The 24,090-nt window shown below is 43.3% G+C and overlaps 1 protein-coding gene across 1 annotated transcript in view; it reads right to left on the minus strand.

The window, feature by feature from the left end:
• Window positions 1–13,627, minus strand: part of ANXA5 (annexin A5) — a 29,922-nt gene extending 16,295 nt beyond the window's left edge. Inside the window, exons 1-4 of the mRNA XM_015139155.3 lie at window positions 13,510–13,627; window positions 13,234–13,277; window positions 2,080–2,164; window positions 339–433 (exon numbers count right to left, since the gene is read on the minus strand). Of these exons, the coding sequence (XP_014994641.1) occupies window positions 339–433; window positions 2,080–2,164; window positions 13,234–13,242 (189 nt within the window). The 5' untranslated portion in view covers window positions 13,243–13,277; window positions 13,510–13,627. The remainder of the gene's footprint in view (window positions 1–338; window positions 434–2,079; window positions 2,165–13,233; window positions 13,278–13,509) is intronic.
• Window positions 13,628–24,090: the final 10,463 nt, after the last annotated feature.

Genomic DNA, 24,090 nt, shown 5'->3' on the forward strand with positions numbered 1-24,090 from the left:
TACTTTAATACAGGCTTACACCTAGAAAACGAATAGTAAGACATCCATGTGAACGTGAGTGGGAAGCACAGAGGAAAAGAAGAGGGACAGTTCTCACTACAGGATCTTTTGGCACCTCGACAGCATTAGGCAAGGAAAAACAATTATGTGAGGATAAGCTGGGTGAGCACTGTATCCCAAGAGCTGATAATTTAGAGGAGAGTGGAAGAGAAACAGAAGTAGGGAAGTCGGAATCACAAAATAAATGAGGCTTACAAAAGAATATCAGTATATTCCAAACTAGTCTTATAACTGATAGCTGTTCTCCCATTCTCTCTTGGGATGAAGTGTGGTCTTACCCTGCCAAACAGAGTCTTAAAAGCCGCAGAGATTTCTTGGCGCTGAGCGTTACTTCGGGATGTCAACAGAGTCAGGATGCTCTCCTCATCCGTGCCTGCAATTTATGGTTAACAATTACATTTTGGCTCCTACATGCATACTCTCCCAATGATCTTGGCAACCCACTTCCCAGTCACCTTATTTCCTTGCCTCTCCCTATGCGAATATAAAATATATTTTATGGCCAGCGCAGTGGCTCACACCTGTAATCCTAGCTCTTTGGGAGGCCAAGATGGGAGGATTGCTTGAGGCCAGGAGTTCAAGACCCACCTTGTCAACATAGTGAGACCCCCCCATCTCTTAGAAAAAAAAAAATATATATATATATATGTGCGTGTGTGTATATATATGTGTATATATATGTGTGTGTATATACACACACACACAAACACTACATATATATAAATGTTTTATTAAAGTTTATTTAAAATTTACTACATATAAAATGGTATGTTTCCAATATATTCTACCCCCTATTCCCAACATATTGGAAAGTAGATGGAAAAATACTCCGGCCTTTTACAAAACTTAGTACACCTAGTTTTTCATGCAACAGATACTCAAATAACAGCTATCCACGAGGCACAATGTGCTCGTGGGTGTTACAGGGGATTGAGAGAAGAGAAAGAGACTCTGGTTTCAAATTACAATTTAAGGTAGAAATATAAAAACACACAAATAATTGTGAGCTAAGGCAAAATGTGACAAGTGCCTTAGGAGAGATCTAAGTGTCAAATGGGACTCAAAGAAGGGTCTCCCAGCTGATAGGAGGTGGAAGGGAGTCTTGGAGAATGCTTCGGGGAGAAGGTGACACCCACAAGTCTCAAAGGATGGAAGGATTGTGAAAGGCAGTGACAAAAGGAAGGACAGCTTTTAGAATGAGAGAAAAGCTCAGCAGTGGGGAAATACAGGGCTTTCATAAACAGCAGATAAGCCAGCATGGCTGGGTCTGAGAACACATTAAGCAGTAATGGGAGATGAGTCTGAAAAGGTGGGCTGGATGCAATGGAAGGACTTGCAGGGCCAGAAAGCACATGAATAATAGTAAAAAAGGAGCCTGAGCACAGGAGATCAGTGACACATGGAAATCCTTGAGAAGAAAGGTTAAATGACTAGAAAAGAGGCTGGGTAAAGAGAAGAGACTAGCAGAATGAGAATGGGATATCTGATTGGGAACAGAGCTGCACAGCTGCTCACCTGCAGGGATGGCTGCCTCATCGACTCCGGCCTCTACCACACAGGTGAGGGTGACAAGCTCAAAAGCACAGAGGCTGAATTAAACTGCCTGTTCAGTTCTAGAAACTGAATATTAGGGATGGTTTATAGCAAGCTTGTCCAACCCACGGCCTGCAAGCCACATGTGGCCCAGGACAGCTCTGAATGCAGCCCAACACAAATTCATAAACTTTCTTAAAACATTATGAAATTTTTTTGCGATTTTTTTTTTTTTTTTTTTTAGCTCATCAGCTATCGTTAGTATTAGTGTATTTTATGTGTGGCCCAAGACAATTCTTCCAATGTGGCCCAGAGAAGCCAAAAGATTGGACACTCTTGGTTTATAGTATTATTTTGTTATCATAACATGTCTCTTCTCCTACAGATTTCAGATCAAAATATTCTAAAATTATTCTTACTGTAATTAACGACTTGTTTGGAAAAACAAATATCACATTTGCTTTAGAAAGAGGAAGCTAAATTTACCCAGGCCTTTCATGGCCTTCCGAAGAGTTTCTGCATCAGCCCGCTCATCAAATCCAGGGAAGTCCGTCACAGTGCCTCTGAGAACCTAATTCGGGAAACACAGTGGTATTATTCATGTCATGACTAATATGACAAAGTAAATAATACAAACAGGAAGCCGCTTGCCATATATCACATTCAGTCATTAAATGAATTTGCCATTTGATAAGATTTGTGACCTCTTTTGAACTGGGAAGTGAAGCATTTACAATGGGGATTGGCAGGACCAATTCAGCACAGAAGCTATCCTGACCACCTGTAATACCATCAGTGGGAAGGCTGGCTCTCTCTTCTCTGTGACCACACCCCACCAACACCTCCTGGTTCACAGAGGGCACTTCTTTGCAGGTTCCCTTCCCATTAAGTCTCACACCATTTTGATCTACAAGCATATTAAGCCCGCATTAAATCTTAATACCCTGTCCTGAGTACTCAATTCTAAGCAATGCTCTTGTTACATGCCTTTTCATCTAAGTCCTGTTTTTGTATACTTACTTAGGGACTTTATGATAACCCAGCAAAGCCTGAAATGATCGTTCATGTGTCAGAGGAATACAAATCTTTGAATTTAGAACTTTATAAAGGTGTATTGGAAGATATTCTTCATAAAGCTTCCTGTTACACATTACTTTATCATATATACACACTGCTTTTAATAACCAAAATATCTTCATGTTTCAAAAAAAGTTAGTGATATCATTAGATCCTTAGAGTCAGAAGGCTTTACTAATACTGAGCCATAAATGTTTATCTTACGCTAAATGGAGGCTCACAGAATTTACTTGACTGGTAAATGTTTTTGCATTCCCTCAAAACTCCTGCTTACGTACCATCTAAACTGAGAAACAAACAGCTAAAAGGAAAGCTAGCCTGGTTTACAATCTCACATGTCTTATTATAAATGCACAAAAGCACAGTAACCAAAAAGGAGGAAAGTTTCTTTTCCACCTTAGCCTCCGATTGTTGCATATGCCAACAATAACCTAATACTAGTCAAATTTTAAAAGATGACAACAGAGAGACAGCCATGGTGAAGAACTTCCCCAGGACATAGTGTCAAAGATCAGTTCAGTGGCCTTCTCTCTGTAGTGGCACTAAATTAGGCTTCCTGAAAAAGTGGCACTCATGGATCCAGGAGATAGCGACAAAGACTCTCCCTTTGGCCACACTTTGAAAGGCTCCCTTGAGCCCTCTTCTCAACTCATCCTTGTCGCTGGGCCTCCTTTGCCTGCCTAGCAAGAAGCTTGCTAAGTAAGTTTAAGGAGGATACCCCTACTTTTGGAATCGGATCACCCTCTGCTATAAAGTGAATATCTGTGTCCCCTCAAAATTCATATGTTGAAACCCTACCCCACCACATGATGGTAAATAGGAGGTAGAGCTTTTGCGAGATAATTAGAATTAGATGAAGTCACAAAAGCAGGGCCCCCAAAATGAGATCAGCATCCATGTAAGAATCCGGAGAGAGCTTGCTTCTCTCTGCTCTGTCATATGAGGCTACAATAATGTCTAGAAGACAGCCCTCACCACACCCAACATGCTGGCACCCTGAGACTTCCAGTCACCAAAGCTTTGAGAAATGAATTTCTTTCTTTATAAGCCACCCAGTCTATAGTATTCCATTACAGCAGCCCGATAAACTAAGGCACCCTGTATATCTGATCAATTTCCTCATTCCCCTCCCCCCACATCTGATCATCCTGGCCTGCCTTCAGCAAGAATCCTATTAAGTCAGTTTAGAATCCTATTAAGTCCCCCTAACTTGATGTTTCGTCTTAGTAACTTTCCATCCACTGACCTCACTCTGCTTGTTAGCTATAAATCCCCAGCTGTCTTCCCTGTATTCAGAGTTGAACCTAATCTCTCTACATGACTTACATTGTAATATTCTTGACTGAGGCCTTCCTTACCATCAGAATAACTTTTTCTTCAACAGTCATCCTTACTCTAGTTCAAGAAGAGAAAACACACTGTTCTTTCCTCTGAACAGGGTCAGCTATGAGAGAACTTATGAGAAAACCTGACCTCATGAAACCCCACATGACCTTAACTCCAAAGTCAAGTGGTATGATCATGAGGCCAAAAGAATACAATTCAAGAGAAAAAGAGGTATTTTCAGGTTGATGTCCCAGCCCCAGGTTGTTGAAAGCACCACTGGTAGCAGCTTTCACTCCCTCTGTGCCTCAGCTAAACAAGGGACTGTGGCCAACTAGGAAAAGGGGAAGGGGAGCCTCTCTCCCACTTGTCTCGTGGAGAGGTTATGAAACTAAGCCAGAGCTGTTCACTCCACCAAGAGGGAAATCCACCCACAGCCAGGCTAGTCTCCATTTCCAACCCATCTAAGGAGCACAGACACATAAAGACCAATAGACGCCCTGCCATTCATTCTATACCTTAATCCATATGAAACTGAATGGTTGAATACTGACAACTTCATAAAAGGAGTTATAGTTCAGAAGAGAAATCTGTAAGATTTGAGAAGATGATGCTTCAAAATTAGTCTGGGTTAGGAAAATTCTTTCTCTCAGATCAAGTTACAGCTTCTCTTTAATGAGATCACTTCAAATTGATCAATATCATTGTAAAACTGAAAAAACTCCACAAGTTTTCTTAATGTGAGAACTTAGGACTGAACGCCTCTTGCAGTTCACCTGTCTTTTTACTCATTGACTCACCATCTTTTGAATGCCTCCCACGTCCAAAGTATTATACTAACTACTACTTAAGAGTCAGGATCCCTCAAGTTAAGTATGAAATGACAGGCATATAACTAATCAAGTGCAGCAGAATATGTACACACAGAGGCTGGATTAGGGCAATGTGAGCACATTTGAGAGAACTATATTGGGAAGTGTGAAAAGAGAAAAAATTCAGGAAAAAAATTCCAACGACTCTTGAAAGTTGCCTGTGAATTTGCCAGGCCAATCTGGTACTTTGGATAAAGAGTTAAGTATTTCAACAAGCAGTAAGGTTGAAAGAAAAACAAGGGAAAGGTCGCAGTGAAGGGAGGGGAAGGGCATAAAAGCCATGCTAAAATGTGCAGACTTCATCCTGTAGTCAACAGGAAGCCACTGGAGGACACTCAGGCAGGGAAGAACAATGTCAACTCTCCACAGCAATATGCCTCTGGCAGCAGTGGACACGATGGAATGGACTGTGCAAGAGTGACAAGAAGACTGCTCAGAAACTAACAACACAAAGAAGGAAAGGAAGATCTAAACAAAGGCAGGGACAGAAACAGGCCCCGAGTAGACAGGAACTATTTAGGATGATTCTGTTTTTTGGATGAGAAAAAGGATGGCTGGCTTTGCATTTTTCCACAGTAGGCTTGTGAGCTGTCAGCATACGCGGGTGGTAGCTGGAGGAGGCCACCACGCAAGACAATATTAATGGGGTGGAAAGAGCCAGAGGAGAAAGAAAGGGAAGGTGACCTACAATCAGAGTGGCAGCTAGTATCTGCTGAGTGCAGCAATGCACCAGGCACCATGCACAGAGCTTCACACAGATCATCTCAGGGAAATCCCATCTTACAGACAAAGAAACATACTGGCTCAGAAAGGTTTTAGCAAATGAGTCACCCAAGTGACCATCAAACAGCAAGTAGCAGAGATGGGACTTGAAGCCACAGGACCTTGACTCCTGGGCTCTTACCCATGAAGCTACACTGCCCTCCCAAAGACAAGAAGAAAATCCAAGGAGGGTGATGGCATAGAAGCTGAAGGAGACAAATGTTCCAAGAGGAAAGAAAGAGGAGGCAGTGTCCAACACCACTGGAAGTCAAGGAAGAGCTAAGACTGAAAGGGTCCACTGGATTTGGTAACTAGGAGGTCTTTGGTGACGTTTAATCGTCTGGCTATAGGACACTCAGGAATGAATTAAGGGAAAGACCGTCTCAATAAAACAACAGTTTGCAAACCAGGCCTTTAAAAACACAGTTAAGAAAAAAAAAAAAAAGGCTTGATCCGGTTTATAGGCTATGAAGAAACTTCTGGAGAGACAGAGAGGTTAAAAACAGGGAGAAGTTAGAAACAGAAGAGACATGAGGGATCTGCCTAAAGAAAAAAGGTATCTGACACCAGAGACTGAAGGAAATTGGGTGAAAGATGAATGAAAGAAAAGCATCTAAAAATCTTACCTACTAAGTATGAAAGAACAACTGCTGGTCCTCTTTTTGGGAGCTTTCTAGAAATTGTGAAACACTTTTGCTACATTCCATGCAATCAGAGTCATCCACCAAGGATGACAAAGCCACGTAGCGGTATTAAGAGACCAGATGTGAATCAGAGAAATGAGTCAGAAGGGCAGAACCCTTGTTTGGACATCCTGCCCAAACCCCATCGCTGCCCACACAAAACTGTCTGCAAATGTGACTTCAAATGACTCATTCAAGAGGGCTTCCCCTGTTTCCTGGAGTCCCCACACTTTACCCAGATTAATGCCAACTCTTAAGTAGGCACTGTTCCCTCACCCATTCACCCATCCTCAGTTCATCCTCAATTCCCTTTATCTGCTGCCACCAATGCCTTAGGAAGAGAATTATAATATATTCTTAGATAATACTTGGCCAAAATATACAATTCACTCTTTTAATTCTCACCTTTGAAAATATCCATTCTTTAGGTCTATAATTGTGTTGGCTTTTTTTTCCTCTAAATGAAAAAGTTCTTTACCCGCAAAGACTAGGTATGCCAAAATAAAATGAATAAAACCAACCAAACAACAAGGGAAGGGTTGCTTTTCTAGACACAGAACTTAGACATAAATAACAATTTCAAGTTTAAAGATGAGAAAGTATTCACCTGTCTGGAACATTTTAAATAAAGCTTTCCTGAAGACACAGAAAAGGACTAAACTCTCTTTGTTCTCCAGTTCCATGTAATCAATATTTACTCAAATACCCGCCCCCCACCCCGCCCGCCATGCCGGCATTCCACATAATATTAATTAGGAGCTGGAAATCATGAAGCAAACCACAAGCTGAGCAACTGCTAAGCCGCTATGCAGTGATTTTTAAGGGTGGTTCTACTGAGCCTCAGGTTTCCAAAGACCTTGGAGCCATGCCAAAAAACAGGAAGCTGGGAAGACAATTGCCTCCCAACTCCATGTATGTACACCAGGGCCCTACCTTATGTATGTACTAGGGGCCCGTTAATATTTCCTGCAATAATAGTTCCCACTAATGAGAAAATAAATTATCACTGTACTACGAAAAAAATAAGAGCATAAAAGAGGGAAATGTCAGTGTGACCTGATTATGCTTTGAGCTGCAAAGTAAAATAAGTATCAGGGAAAAAATTAGGACCTCCAAGAAGACTGAGGAGTACAAACACATCAGAGGTCAGAGACATGCTCTCAACCCCCAATCCTAACCCTTGCTCTAATCCCAACTCAGAAAAAGTGAATGTTACACTTCAAAGCGTTAAACTCGAACTGGTCTATTGCTTACTTTTGTGTAATTTCCTTTCCTTTTCATGCTCCTTCTTACTTGTTTTTGCTTCTTTCCATTTGTCTAACCATCCTACTACCTCTGACCTGTTTCTTAAAACCAAATGCAAGGGAGAAAAAAACATCACTGGAGAACAGACTAAGTTGTTTGCATCGTAGTAGAAAAGAAGGTTTTGATAACACAGTAAAGCTTTGTAAAATGATTTAAATTTTTGTTGTGTATTTCTTTAATGCTCTGTGTTTAATGTTGTGTCTCTTTACCAGTGTAAGAATGACTTCCCTTGGCAAACACCAATAAAATGGAAAGTTAAATTGTGTGCTCCTACAAGTTGCCCAAGAATAACTCCAGTGATGTCTTGAGTGAGTTAAAGTGAGCAGGTGGCACTGGCCACACTGAGTTCACACTGGAGGTCAGAGGAGAGTGTGCTATTTTGCCAAACCGTTCCATTGGGCATTCCATGAATAACATTTGAAAAGTTCTACCAATAACCAATTCATTCACACTGGCACTTCAGAAACAATCACGGGTATAGATTTCTCATATTAGAGAAGAGTGTATACAGATTCACAATTTCATTTCCTTTTGTATCTAAATAACGGGCACAAATCTAATAAACATGGCTGATCCTAGACAAAGGTAGGAAATAAATCAGCTTCAAATCTCTTTTAGTGGAAGAGATAAATAATATATGAACAAATGGATCTGGCCAGATGCTGTGGCTCACACCTATAATCCCAGCACTTTGGGAGACCAGGGCACGTAAGGTCAGGAGTTTGAGAACAGCCTGGGCAACTTAGCATAAACCCCGTCTCTACAAAAAATACAAAAATTAGCCGGGCACCACCATACCCCACTACGGTCCCAGCTACTCATTCAGGAGGCTGAGGTGGGAGGATCACTTGAACACTGGAGGCAGAGGTTGCAGTGAGCCCAGACAGTGGCACTACACTCCAACCTGGGTGACAGGGTGAGACTCCGTCTCAAACCAAAACAAAACAAAAAACAAACAGAACCTACGGAAATAAAAGAGGATTTAGAGGACTCAGAGATCATATATACCTTACTATTTACTAGATAGTGCCATCTAAGTGTTTTCTAAGAAACTCAAATTCAACATATCCTCTACTGTTTCTTCCCTGCCTCAAACCTGCATTTTTTTTCCAAAAAAAAAAAAAACCACCAACACACAATCAACCATGGTCAAGCAAGCCAGTCCTGTGACCCTCCCCTGACCCTTTATCAGTTAACAACCACCCCACTCAAGTACCAAATTTGCCCACCCTCCCCGACAGGCCCCTCCTATCTAAAACCTGAGACACTGCCTACTTTAAGCCTTTGAGGTCTCACTGGGATTACCACAACAGAGCCTATGTGGTTTTCCAATACTCAGCTTCCCTCTCCCCTCTCTCAACCCTCACTCCACCACCCTGCCTTTGCATCTTCCAGAAATGCACCCATCACACTGGCCCCAGGGTGAGCTTTGTTCAATATAAATCTGACAGTGGCACACCTCAACCTGCAACTCTTTGATAGCTCTCTATTACCTATAAAATGGTTCATAATCTTTAGTGCTGGCTCCTGTCGACCTATCTGGCATTCTTTTCCAAGACAGGGCTTAATTTCCCCACCTCACTGCAGTTTCATTCCATCATGCTAAACTCTTTCATACCCCTAAGTATTTATTTGCTGTTGTTGCCTCTCAGTATAATGGCTTCCCTCCTTTGTCCCATACAAAGAATGCCAGCTAAGTAACCTCAATTTCCCCTGCTGTGAAACAAAAATAGTAATACCTATTTCCAAAACTATGTTATGAGGACTAAATAATGCACACACGAGACTTGGCAATGCATCTATTATATCAATAAATCTTAGATCCATTTCCCATTGCGCTCATGTTTAACAATACTTGGCACATAGTCAAAGTGCAAAAGCCTCATACATTCATGAATGTATGCACTGATGAAAAAGAGAACAGTTAAGAACTAGTGTCCGGCCGGGCGTAGTGGCTCATGCCTGTAATCCCAGCACTTTGGAAGGCCGAGGCATACGGATCACTTGAGGTCAGGAGTTCGAGACTAGCCTGCCCAAAAGTGAAACTCTGCCTCTACTAAAAATACAAAAATTAGCCAGGCATGGTGGCACATGCCTGTAATCCCAGCTACTCGGGAGGCTGAGGCAGGAGAATCACTTGAACGCAGGAAGCAGAGGTTGCAGTGAGCTGAGATCATGCCACTGCGCTCCAGCCTGGACAACAAAGCGAGACTCCATCTCGGGGGGGAAAAAAAAAAAAAAACTAGCGTCCAAAGAAATGAAGCCAGGAGTATAATTTCTTGCAATTAATCAATTGTTTACATATTATGTAAATTACTACACTGAAAGACTGGGTCTAAGAAGTACTTAAAGCAAAGGTCTTAGGAGCCCTAATTTTTAAAAAACAGATGCATTTGTGAAATTTTAGAATAGTATGAAGGATATATGAATAAAACGTATTTCAGGAATGAATCTATGCTGTAAAAGCACTGTTATATTTCTACCATTTTGAACTTCTAAGTCATTAAAAGAAGAAAGCCAGACTGCCTGCCTCTAACTAGCTTGATCACCTATGTAGGCTTTCTAAGGAGAACTGGATATTAGATAAGGAAATTAGGGTTTGCTGAATGCCAGTGAATTGCTCAGTGGCTTGCAAAGCAGCCAAGTAGTTTTGGATCTAGTTCTTTCTCAGTAGCCAAAATGAACTTAAGAGTTAAACAGATAAGGAACTGAGAGAGACCACCAGGAGCAGCACAGGCCATGGACAACAGGTAACCCTGATCTAACATCCCAAGAGTGAACATTAGCTCCAGAGAGACTTGACTTGAAAAATGAATGGCATGAAAAGATGCAATCAATATCTAGTCAGCTCCTCTGGAATGAGCTTCATCTCAAATTTATTTATTTACGTTTATCCTGCTTGCTTGGCACAGGGCTTTTTAAAATTATAATAATAATTTTAAACCAAATGAAAATATTTCTGCTCAAACCTTGTAACTTAAACATGTATCATAGAGATAATTCTGATGTTCATGAAGTTTCTAATGAACAATTACGTAGCCTAATTTTGCCTTCATGACATTCTTACTGCTCAGATGCTGCACCCAACTTTAATACTAAACTTTTTTTTTCTTTGAGACGTAGTCTTACTCTGTTGCCCAGGCTGGAGTGCAATGGCACGATCTCAGCACACTGCAACCTCCGCCTCCCAGGTTCAAGTGATTCTTCTGCCTCAGCCTCCTCCCAAGTAGCTGGACTTACAGGTGTGCATCACCATGCCTGGCTAATTTTTGTATTTTTAGAAGAGATGGGGTTTCACCATGTTGGTCAGGCTAGTCTCGAACTCCTGACCTGGTGATCCGCGTGCCTCGGCCTCCCAAAGTGCTGGAATTATAGGCATGAGCCACCGTGCCTGGCCAATACTAAATATTTTAACAAAATGTTTTACTTTCATGATTTCCAAGAATAACTAGTAACAAAACTAGAGCAAAATTTAACACTGTGTATCTTTTTTGTTGTTGTTTTTTTTTTTTTTTTGAGACGGAGTCTGGCTCTGTCACCCAGGCTGGAGTGCAGTGGCGCGATCTCGGCTCACTGCAAGCTCCACCTCCCGGGTTTACGCCATTCTCCTGCCTCAGCCTCCCGAGTAGCTGCGACTACAGGCGCCCGCCACCTCGCCCGGCTAGTTTTTTGTATTTTTTAGTAGAGACGGGGTTTCACCGTGTTAGCCAGGATGGTCTCGATCTCCTGACCTCGTGATCCGCCCGTCTCGGCCTCCCAAAGTGCTGGGATTACAGGCTTGAGCCACCTCGCCCGGCCTCTTTTTAAAAACATTACTTGTAAGTTTTATGATGAGTAAAAACTGTAGTTTTGATAGAAACAGTCTTGGTGTTATACTGTCATAGGGCTCAGGTACATAATCTTATATGCAAACCACCATTCTAGGTTTTGTATACACATGACCTTTATGATACTAATCATTCTTTGAAATTATTAAAATTAATGTCCACAACTGGAAAATATGTTCACTTACACTATTTGGGTAAACAGTCTACATGATGAAAAGGAATTGATGGACCCTCAGACATCACGGGGGAACTTACAAGAGATTCAAGAAACTGCCAAATGAGCAAAGATAGAGGGAATTATTATTCCGTGCTTGTTAAATCTTCATGTACATCACCACACCAGCATATCAAGATAGGAAAAATATCCCTCAGGAAAGGAAAATTAATTCCACATAAAAGTATCCTTTCTATGGAGAAGAACCTAAACCAAACTTTCCACTTGAAGTAATATGAGAACTGTTTTACTGTAACATTTAAGTGCAAAGAGGAGGTAAGAATGGGGTCACTGTATAAGTTTACTAAAGTAACCAACTCATCTTAATCCTCCCATTTTCACTTGGAAAGGACCAAGAAACCTTATTCAATTTTGGTAAGTCAATCTGATAAAAAGTGAACTATAAATAAGAGAGAACATTGTTTTAGCAGTTAAAACACTTGTTTAAAAAAAAACCATCTGGACTCTGACAAGCCAGTTAGATTGACAAGATCTGTGAAATCAATTTGGAGTTTTTAAGCCCTGATATCTTATTCACAAAAGACTGTATAACATGGTCAGTATTTAAAGACCTTAAACTATCTTCTCTTTCCTACATTTTTGATAAACATTAATAACAGTAAAGAAGCCAGGCGCAGTGACTCAGGACTGTAATCCCGCCGAGGCGGGAGGATCACTTGAGGCAAGGAGTTTGAGACCAGCCTGGCCAACATGGTGAAACTCCGTCTCTACTAAAAATACAAAAATTAGCCGGGCGGGCCGGGGCGCCTGTAATCCCAGCTACTTGGGAGGCTGAGACACGAGAATTGCTTGAACCCTGAAGGCAGAGGTTGTAGTAAGCGAGATCACTAAATCACTGGACTCCAGCCTGGGCGACAGAGTGAGAGTCCCTCTCAAAAAAAAAAAAAAACAGTAAAGAAAGCCTGCAGTAGATTATCAATTTCTGAAACAGTCCCAAGTCCCAAGGCAAATTCAATTGAGAATTCGTTCCACGAGTTCATTGCTTAAGAAAAACAGTGCTTGTGTTTAATCTTTTGCATTAAAAAAGAAAAAAAAATCAGAGCCCACAACCTACAGTTTATTTTAGTAAAACTGGGCTGAGCAACTGGAAAAAGCCAATGCTCCATCATAGTATTAAAATACAGAAAACTTTGCGGAAAAAAAATAAAGGAAGTCAAGGAGGGAGGGAAAATGCGTTCGCCTCACATGACCACGATGAGCTGTTCTTGCTCTGGTTCTAATTTGAGCGACTCTCTGGATTTTGAGGAAGGCCCACTTTTACACATTCACTCATGAAAAGGGAGTGCACACAAATCCGGCCACGTCACCAGCTGCTGCGCGCGAAGGCAGCTTGGCGGCGTCGGTGCTGGTTCCGGAGGGCGCTCCGCGAGGAGAACCGGGACACAGGAAAGGGGGCGGGGAAGCAAAGAGGGAACAAGAAAGGTGGAAGCGATGTCCCCAAAGCAGGTTCCGTTTCCTCCTAAACTTTTTGGCCTTCAGACAAATCCTAAAAGTCCCTCGTCGCAGCATACAAAGTTGTGGGTAAATCCAGCGCGGTAGGGGGCGCACGGCCTTACCTGTGCCATGGCGACGAGTCAGGCCAGGGGAAGGTGAAGCAGGACTGCAAAACAGAAGAGACCTCGAGCTTAGCGCGCCACTCGCAACTTGCGCCCTCCCCAAGCGCAGGTCCGCGGGGAGGCGCTAAGACAGCCCGGAGGGCCCCGCCACGGGGCCGACCCGCCCTCTCGCAGCTACCAGGACAGCTCTCGGGCGAACGTCCGCGCGAACCCAGTGCCCTGCGACCCCGCTCCCCTCTCCAGAGGGAGCCCCCTCCCCGTGCTGCGGCCACTCACCCAGACTGTGGGACCCAAGTGCCCCGAACCACCGGGAAAGCGGCGGAGCGCCAGGCTACGGTACGCGGGGAAACGCCGGGATGAGGACGCCGAAGGATCCGGCAGCTGCACCAAGACTGATCCAAGCAACGGAAACGCCAGCGGCCCCGCCCCGGCCCTGCCCCGCTTGGCCCGGCCCACCCCCGCGAGGGACTCAACCGCAGGCAGGCCGCGCCAGCCCGGCCCGCCCCTGCCACGGCCTCAGCGCGCCTGCGTGGATCGCGGCTAGTCCCAGTCGGTGGCCAGCGGCGTGGACTGTCCCGCGGCTCTCGCGGGCCTGGGTGGGGCGCGGCCGCAGCGCTGCTGGAACCAAGAAGGGGCGGCCGCTCCCCCGAGGGCCCCAGGGACAGTCTTGTCTTCGCCCCGAGGGAAGGGCGTGGGGAGCTGTCCAGGACTCAGGGTTTTGGAGGTGCTTGAGCCTCCCTGCCTTCTGTGACCGTAGGAATCGTAGCCTCACTTGGGTGCTCGACAGAGCAGTGCATGGGCGTCTTTTTGGAGGCGAGACAAAATCATCGCAGCTAAGGGCAGCGCGCCTTTGTAAATGGGATAGAAAAAACCTGAAGGGAGGGCCGTTTCCCCAGTTGTTTTTGTTTCTGTTTTGTTTTGTTGTTTTTGTTTTGTTATGTTTTGTTTTGTTTTTTGAGACAGAGCCTCACTCTGTCGCCAGGCGAGAGTGCAGTGGCGCGATCTCGGCTCACTGCAACCTCTGCCTCCCGGGTTCAAGTAATTCTTGTGCCTCAGCCTCCTGAGTAGCTGGGATTACAGGCCTCTGCCACCACGCGCAGCTAATTTTTGTCTTTTTAGTAGAAACGAGGTTTCACCATGTTGGTCAGGCTGGTCTGGAACCCCTGACATTGTGATCCACCCGCCTCGGCCTCCCAAAGTGCTGGGATTACAGGCGTGAGCCACCGCGCCCGGCCTGTTTTGTTGTTGTTGTTATTGTTGTTGTTGTTTTGTTGTTTTTAATGCATATGATTGCTTCCTAGATGGCCCTCTCTTAAATGTACAGCCTTCTAGTAGCATATGTGGGGTATTTCAAAGCCTCTGCTTCAAATCAGTTTCTGTTTTCAAAACTAGCCTAGAACTTTAATATGACTTAAATTTAAGCCATGCCTCATATTGGTTCAACATAAAATATATGAGCATATGAGAGAGACGGGGAGGGAGGGAGAATCTACAGCGTATTGTACTAGCATGGTGCTGTGTTCTGTGAAAGGGCTTTATATGCAAAGGAGCCCCCAAATGCGAAGAAGCCAAGAAACCAAAGAACAAGGCAGACAAATCCAGTCTGTCGGTAATAGGTGTGTTATTGGAGGATATCATAGACAGAAGCGTGACCTTGGGCGGCAGCAAGCAGATAAATTTCTGCACTGTTACTCCCCCAACCCTGGCCTTATATATCGTAAAGAGAGAGTATACTGCTCTGCAAGACAATTAAAGGCAGCCCTCCAGATCAGGTGAGAATGCCTTATGCGTTATAGCCTACAATGTGGGCAATAGCATCAAGGTTGACATGTTCTTATGCTAAGGACAGTAAAAAAAAAAAAAAAATCCTAGGAATCAACAGGTATTCATGGGACTGGGGTTATTAAAGGTCAACACGGCGGATTAGCATCCAGGGTATAATCACTTTTGTCTCCACATGCTGGAAAAGGAAAAGTAGAAGACACAGTGACCTTCTCAGACTTACTGCTATGGGGAGGGAAAGTGCCAGGGCAGAGGTGAAAATAGGACAAGTTTGCGACACTAGATGCAGTGTTTTAGACATATGCTGGAATGGGAAGTGCAAAGTGCTTCTCAACGTGGAGGTTAAGGGTAAGAGATAGGGATCTAGTCTTCTTTGAGAATGAGGAAGAATAAATTAAATGGACAGCAAATGTGGTTCTTTGTATAGAACTTCTCATTCGCTTTCACGTGTGAACCACATGCTTATTCCAGCCCTGACAAAGTCACAAAAGAGTGGTTGTTCTCTGGAAAAGGAGGCAAAATTGCAAAATTTGTGGAGCTTGCCAACCCCATCACCCCCACCCCAGTGGCAGCTTGCCTTTCCTCTGGGAGCCTCCTCTCCACCAGCCCAGCTGTCTACTCAGCCTCAGGCTGTCCCCAAGTCAGCACCTCCCCCGGGCTTTCTTTACAGGTATTAATATATCTGAAGGCAGCCCTTTTCTGAGCATCTGTCTCTATTGCTCCAGCTTTTCTACTCTCTCTCTGCCCTGCACCAACAGCAGGACCTTTAATCTTGCCTAGAGCATTCTTTTTTCTCACCCACATCCACTTGAACTCAGTTTGCTTCTCTCACTTTCTGCTCTCAACATTAGTGGAATTAAACAGGACCCCAGAGATGCTATATTTAACAATCATTGGTTTTACAGGGACATGAGACTCGTCATGGGTTAGCGACTTGCTCTATGTCCTGCAGCTAAATACTGACAGAATCGATGAGTTATTGGACCCAGAGTCTTGATGTACTCCAGTTAGCATTTCTTTCACTTCCAGTAATATCAGTTTATTCAACTCCTACTCTGGACCAGGCACAGATCTAGGTGCTGGGGAAAACGCGGTAAGTGAAACAAAGGCCCTGCCCTCATAGGTCATACATTCTGGTGAAGGAAACAAACAATAAACAAATATCTAATATGTCCTGTGTGATGTGTAGTATAAATAAACTAAAATGCTAGGCAATGGAAATGAAGGGAACACTATTTTGCAAAGGTGATATGAAGCCATTTCTGAAAAGCCTTGGACAGAAACCTAAATTGATACAATTTAATTGTATTTGACAGCTATACACTGAGCACCTGTGGAAAGGCCATACCTAAGAATTTGCACCTTAATATTATAGATAAAGCATGTATACAAACACTACAATGAGAGACTGTAAATCATGAAAGAAATGCATAGAATGCAATCAAAATGCAATTAGTTTCAGAGGAAAGAGCTAATATTTTGTCAAATGGTTGACATGGCATTTTAATTAGGTTTTGAGCGAGGATATTTTATCAAACTATGAAGGGGAGAAAGGGTAGTCTGGTTAAGTGAACTGCAAAACCAAAAGAAGGGGAGTATCTCTTTGTGACTGTGACTTGAACTGTCTAAAATGTCTGGAGTGGAAGGTACATAAAGAGAGATTGCCACATAAAGATTCTGCTTTGAATCATGTATTTAATTGATGGATTTTGAACAACTGATGTTCTTAACTACTGAGTGATAGAAATGATAGGCACTCAGGAAATCTCTTTCACTACCTCTTGTCAGCCTAATAAACAGAGAGGGAGACTTTCTAAAACAAAATGATATTTATTTGGGAATGGGCATTGCAATAGGAATGTGTGTGCCATATTAAACTATTTTGTGTATTCAGGGAGGTAAAAGAAGACAAAGGTTTTTCAAGGAAGAAGGAGGATTACATCATTGTTTTGAGATAATTATCCTCGGCTACAGTAATCAATAACTAGAGTGGCACCAGTCTAATGTTGTACAGGCAGTTGCTGGGCAGATGTCTCTGCAGAAGTTCTGTGTGTGTGTGTACGCACACATGTGTGTGTGTGGTTGCAATGGCCTTTGTCCAAAGTTATGCTTTTTGCAGTATTTTTCAATAGTTCTTGTTATCAGGCATTTAGGTATTAGAACCCTACCTTCATGGCCTTCCCCAGCCATTTGTCAGGAATCTGTCTTGTTTTTTAACACAGGCGACTCCATTTTAATAAGGACAGCTTTCACAATCTTAAAAACAAGTGTCCGTCATTCATTCCCCAATGTCCTTTATCAGTGTCCAAATGTCATGTTTAGAATCTCTGCCAGATTCACCAGTTAACTCTTTCATCTTTCTAATTGAACTTTCTCTTCTTATACATTTAAAATTAAAGTCCTTCTTTCTCAGTGTATTGTCTTTGTGTTGTGTTCATTATAAGTACTACATAATAATTTTGGCGAGTTTGTTGTACTATTCTTGGATATAAATAATGAGTTTCAGCTGTTTTCTATGAGACACTCAGGTCACATCAGTTTTCTTTTTATTAGAGAAATATACCAAATGCCAGAGAACTGATTTACAAACACACTCTTGAAACTCTATTTATTTGTTAACTCAGGACTTTCCCTATTTCTCTCAATTATTTGGATCATTCAGAACTAGCCAATTTATTCTAAATAAGTTGCTGAGCTGCTTTGTGTTTTAGTTTCTACATCTCTCAACTCTAATATTTTGATCATATATTCATGGCCCTACTGTTTCCCTTGATTATACTGACACATAAAGAGGAGAAAATGAGTTACAGGCTTTTTATAAATAAGTACAAAACAACTCTTCTTTAATTTTAGAAGAGTTGGAATCTTGTTTTTTAGAAAATTATAAAATCTTCAACCAGTCTACTTTAAAAACTGATTTTGTTTAATAAATATATCTGTTGCAAATTATGGCAAGTTAAAGAAGAAAAGATGGCAGGAGAATGAATTGCATGAAGCAGAAGAAACGAGAGAGAGTGGCTGAGGAGTAAGGTAGGGGCGAGACACAAAGGGAAAGGAGGAACATCATGTCTTCCAGACAAGATCTGGAAAAAGCACACTCTGTGAAGACAGAGGCAGTTGAGTTCAAATCCCTACTCTGCCTGCATACCAGCGATGTGACTTGGACAAATTATGTGATTTCTCTGATCCTTGGCTTCCTTATCTAGAGTGGAGGCTAGTTTCAAATAAGCTAATTGTGAAACAGCCTAACAAACTGTGAAAAAGGGTTGGTTCCATTCCCCCAGGCTCTTTTTTCTTTCAGAAACCCTCACCATCATTCTCAGCTCCTATTCTGATGATTAAGGACCCACCTTCATATTAAAAGCAGAAATAACCTCCTCTGGACCCACTGCTCCACTGCAGCAGGTCTATCCTATTGCCAGCCAGTGTCTCAGAGATGGCAGGTCCAACTCTTGGGGGCCAACCTGATGTTTCCTGGTGCCATTCCCCCTCTGCCCACCTATTCTTCCTTATCCAGAGACTACCATCAGTGGCCCCTATCAACATACAACTAGATAGACCCCCACCCTCTACCCTTCTCTCCACATGCAGGGGCTCTGATCCCCATCTGCTGGTGCCAAGAACTGTAAAACCATCACCTGGAATTTAACGCAAGCCACCTATCTGGCCTCAACTCATTCATGTCTTAATGTCCCAGGGTGAGAATAGAGGTGAGGCTGCCTTCCTCAGTAGATTCTGCCAAGTCTTTTTCCAAGAGCACCTCTACATCCCAGCAGTGATACTGGAATGTAGCTTTATTTTAGTGGCTCCCCATTCTTGCTCTTTAGATTTAAAGTGGTTGTAGTGTCCCTGGAGAAAATAGCTCTCTTAGTCTGTTCAGGCTGCCATAACAAAATTGCATGAAGTGAGTAGTTCAAAAACATCAGAAATGTATTTATCACAGACTGAAGGCTGGAAAGTCCAAGATCAAGATTGCACAGATTTGGGGTCAGGTGAGGGCTTCCTTCCTCATGACGGCCATCTTTACTGTAACCTCACATGGCAGAAGAGACTAGCTAGCTCTCTGGGGTCTCTTTTTTTAATGGCACTCTTAGTCCCTTTTCTGCTGAAATAAAAATACCACACACTGGGTAATTTATAAAGAACAGAAGTTTATTTGGCTCACAGTTCTAGAGACTGGGAAATCCAAGAACATGGCACCAGCATTTGGTGAGGGCCTTCACTGCTGTGTCATCCTGTGGAAGAAGGAAGAAGATGGAAGGGAAACCAAGCACTTGAGACCAAGAGAAAGTGGACCAAATTCATCCTTTTTATCAGGAACTGACTCCCAAGATAACTCACCCACTCCCATTCATGAGGGCAGAACCCTCATGACCTACTTACCTCTTAAAGGCCCACCTCTCAACACTGTTGCATTGAGGATTAAGTTTCTAACACATAGACTTTGGAGGGCACATTCAAACCATAGCAGGCACTAATCTTAATCATGAAGTGGAGTTCCCATGACCTAATCATCTCCCAAAGGCCCTACGCCGAATGCCATCACCTTAGAGGTTAGGATTTCAACATATCCATTTGAGAGGGACACATTCAGACATAGCAACAGGTCCAGGTATCTTTCAGAAACTCATCACGAGCTAACAGTGCTAACTACCCCCTTATAAAGATCCATGAAATTAAAAGCAGACACTCCTTAGGAGATTTTCACTTTTAGATGTCTTTCCATTGTTTTTATTCGAAACATTTGTATTTATCTAGTAAAATGTAAATCAACTTTCCTAGCAAGACACTGGAATGTAGATCTTGGGTAAATAATTAGAATATTACATAGGAATCTTTCACGCAGAATTTTTAAGTGTGATTGAGATTCTCAACACTGTTAGTAAAAGAAGCAGTTAAGGCTGGGAACAAGTGGCTCACATCTGTAATCCTAGCACTCTGAGAGGCCTAGGCAGGTGGATCGCTTGAGCTCAGTAATTCGAGACCATCCTGGGCAACATGGCAAAACCCCAACTCTACAAAAAATACAAAAATGAGGGGGGTGTAGTGGCACACACCTGTAGTCCCGGCTAGCTACTTGGGAGGCTGAGGTAGGAGGATCACTTGAACCCAGGAGGTCAAGGCTACAGTGAGCTGAGTTCATGCCACTGCATTCAAGCATGGGAGACAGTGAGACCCCGTCTCAAAAAGTAAAATAAAAGAGAGAGAGAGAAGAAGAAGCAGCAATGAAAATACTAAGCATGCTTATAAAGGACAAGCATCCTGTGTCTCTTATTTTTTTATTTTTTATTTTTTATTTTTTTTTGAGACGGAGTCTCGCTCTGCCGCCCAGGCTGGAGTGCAGTGGCCAGATCTCAGCTCACTGCAGGCTCCGCCTCCCGGGTTCACGCAATTCTCCTGCCTCAGCCTCCCCAGTAGCTGGGACTACAGGCGCCCGCCACCTCGCCTGGCTAGTTTTTTGTATTTTTTTAGTAGAGACGGGGTTTCACCGTGTTAGCCAGGATGGTCTTGATCTCCTGACCTCGTGATCCGCCCGCCTCAGCCTCCCAAAGTGCTGGGATTACAGGCTTGAGCCACCGTGCCCGGCCTGTGTCTCTTATTTATTGCTGAATCCCCAACACCTAGCACAGTGCACATATTAATACATTAACTCATTCATTCAAAACACTTCATGAGCACTAGGCCAGGCATGGTGGCTCACACCTGTAATCCCAGCACTTGGGGAGGCCAAGGCAGGCGGATCACCTGAGGTCAGGAGTTTGAGAGCAGCCTGGCCAACATGCTAAAACCCAATCTCTACTAAAAATACAAAAATTAGCCAGATGTGGTGGTGCATGCCTGTAATCCAAGCTACTCAGGGGCTGAGGCAGGAATCACTTGAACCCAGGAGGCAGAGGTTGTAGTGAGCCAAGATTGTGCCACCACTGCACTCCAGCCTGGGAGACAGAGCGAGACTCCACCTGAAAAACAAAACAAAACAAAACAAAAAAACTAACGAGCACTAAGTAACTGTCAGGCCTCTGAGCCCAAGCCAAGCCATCGCATCCCCTGTAACTTGCACATATAAGCCCAGATGGCCTGAAGTAACTGAAGAATCATGAAAGAAGTGAAAATGCCCTGCCCCGCCTTAACCGATGGCATTCCACCGCAAAAGAAGTGAAAATGGCTGGTCCTTGCCTTAAGTGATGACATTACCTTGTGAAATTCCTTTTCCTGGCTCATCCTGGCTCAAAAGCTCCCCCACTGAGTACCTTGTGACCCCCACTCCTGCCCGCCAGAGAACAACCCCCCTTTGACTGTAATTTTCCTTTACCTACGCAAATCCTATAAAACGGCCCCACCCTTATCTCCCTTCGCTGACTCTCTTTTTGGATTCAGCCTGCCTGCACCCAGATGATTAAAAAGTTTTATTGCTCACACAAAGCCTGTTTGGTGGTCTCTTCACACGGACGCACATGACAGTAACTGCAAAACACATGAAGTGTTTTGAATGGATGAGTGAATGTATGTATGAATGTGTAGCAGGATGAGCCACAGACAAAACTCCTCAGACACCGAGTTAAAGAAGGAAGGGGTTTATTCGGCCAGGGGCATCGGCAAGACTTCTGTCTCAAGAGCCGAACCCCTGAATCAGCAATTCCTGTCCCTTTTAAGGGCTCAAAACTTTAAGGGGGTGCGTGTGAGAGGGTTGTGATTGATTGAGCAAGCAGGGGGTACGTGACCGGGGGCTGCAGGCACCGGTAATTAGATCGGAACAAAACAAGATAGGGATTTTCACAGTGTATTCCTATACAATGTCTGTAATCTATAGATAATAGAACCGATTAGGTCAGGGGTAGATCTTTAACTACCAGGCCCAGGATGTGGCGCCGGGCTGTCTGCCTGTGGATTTCATTTCTGCCTTTTAGTTTTTACTTCTTCTTTCTTTGGAGGCAGAAATTGGGCATAAGACGGTATGAGGGGTGGTCTCCTCCCTTAAATGCATTGAAAGCATTACAGTATAGGGTTATTGGGTTTTTTTAAATGAAGGTTGCTATTAACTGCAAACTACTTATATTAAGAAGGATATGAAATAAGATATGAAAAAGTTAAAAGGAAATTTTATAAGAGATAACTTTGCCAGGGGAATAAATGCATTCTCAGCATTCTGAATTCCAAAAAGAACTCATCCCTGGTTAGGTTGTTTTATTTTATGACCTTACTAGTGTATGACCTTGGACAATGATTTGATTTTTCCTTATCTGGAATGTTGGTTAAGATTAAATGTGCTGACTTGTTTAATGCCTAAAAATAACAAGAAGATGAGTTTAAATTTCTCACCCCTTTTTTTTTTCTTCCAAAAGCTCTCACCACTAAATCCCACCTTCATTTTCCATGCTGATGATTCAGTCCCCATCCATCCCACTCAAAATCTAAAATTAGCCAGGATCAGTGGCTTGTGCCTGTAATCCCAGAAACTCGGGAGGCTGAGGCAAGGAGGGTCACTTGAGCCCAAGAGGTCGAGGCCAGCCTGGGCAACATAGGGAGACCCTGTTCACAAAAAATAAAATAAAAATTTTAAAAATCAGGCAGGGGTGGTAGTAGGTGCCTGTAGCCCTAGCTACCTGGGGAGGCTGAGGCAGGAAGATCACCTGAGCCCAGGAGTTCAAGGCTGCAGTCAGCTGTGATTGCCACTGCACTTCAGCCTAGGTGACAGAGCAAGACCCCATCTCACAAAAAAAAAAAGAAAAGAAAAAGAAATTATGGGCTGGGTGCATTGGCTCATGCCTACCCTCAGCACTCCTGTTTCTCAGGCCTTCGGACTTGAACTGGAATCCACACATCATCAGCTCTCAGGCTCTTAGGCTCAGGCCTCAGATTTTTACTGTCAGCTCCCTGGGTCTTCAGCTTACAGATGGTAGATAGAGCGAATTCTTAGTCTATATAATCATGAGAGCAATTCCTCATAATATACCTCATTATGTATATATCTCCATATCCTATTGCTTCTGTTATTCTGGAGAACCCCAACTTTAGTATTCTAAAGAAAAAAAACACTTTTTCTTCTCATGCAACACTTCTGACACCAAATGTGTGGAGTTGATCCTCACATTTAGCAATTCTCCAACTCTCCAGACACAAACTGGATGCCCTACAATTCAACTATGACACTAACTACCTGGAGTTAATGCATACCCCACAAGACTGCTGCCCCACCTTCAGATGCCTGTCACAAGTACCATGTTGTCACCTGTAGGATAAATTGGGACTTCCCACAAGCTACTTTTCAGGTTTGATAATTTGCTATAATGGCTCACAAGACTCTGGAAAACATTTACTTACTTTTACTAGTTTATTATAAAGGATGTTGCCAAGGTTGCAGATGAACGGTCAGATGAAAATGTACATAGGGCAAGGCATGGGGGTGGGGCACAGGGCTTCCAGGCCCTCTCCAGGCATGGCACCCTTGCAGCAATTCCATTCGTTCAGCAACCCAGGAGCTCTTCACAGCCTGTTGTTTATGATTGTTATGGAGGCTTCATGATATAGGCATGATTGATTGAATCATGGGCAACTGGTTATGGAACTCAATCTCTGGCCCCTCTCTCCTCCTCATAGGAGAGATGTGGGGCTCAAAGTTCCAACCCTTTAATCACATAGTTGGTTCCTATGGCAACCATGCCCCGTCCTCTAAGAGCTAACTCCTTAGCATAAACTCAGGTATGGTTGGAAGGGGCTTATGAATAACAAAAGATGCTCCTCTCACCCTAGCTACCACCCAGAAAATCCCAAAGATTTTAGGAGGTCTGTGCCAGGAACCAGAAACAAAAACCAAATATACATTTCTTATTCTATCACAATATCACAAACATGCTGATGTAGATGTTAGAAGCCACAAGCACAAGTATACAAGAAAGGCCTGCACAGATGGGTACGTATGTGTGGGGGTGTGTGAGTGTCCATCCTAGAAGTCGGCCTCACAGGCATCAACGCATGTGATGGGAAGAACTTAGCCTTGAGAGTCAGGAAGCCTGCATTCTAGTCTCGGAGTTGCCAAGAATTTGCATGGTGAGCTTGGATACAACACACTAACCT

The sequence above is a fragment of the Macaca mulatta genome, chromosome 5 (assembly GCF_049350105.2).
Source record: "Macaca mulatta isolate MMU2019108-1 chromosome 5, T2T-MMU8v2.0, whole genome shotgun sequence".
Lineage (NCBI taxonomy): Eukaryota > Metazoa > Chordata > Mammalia > Primates > Cercopithecidae > Macaca > Macaca mulatta.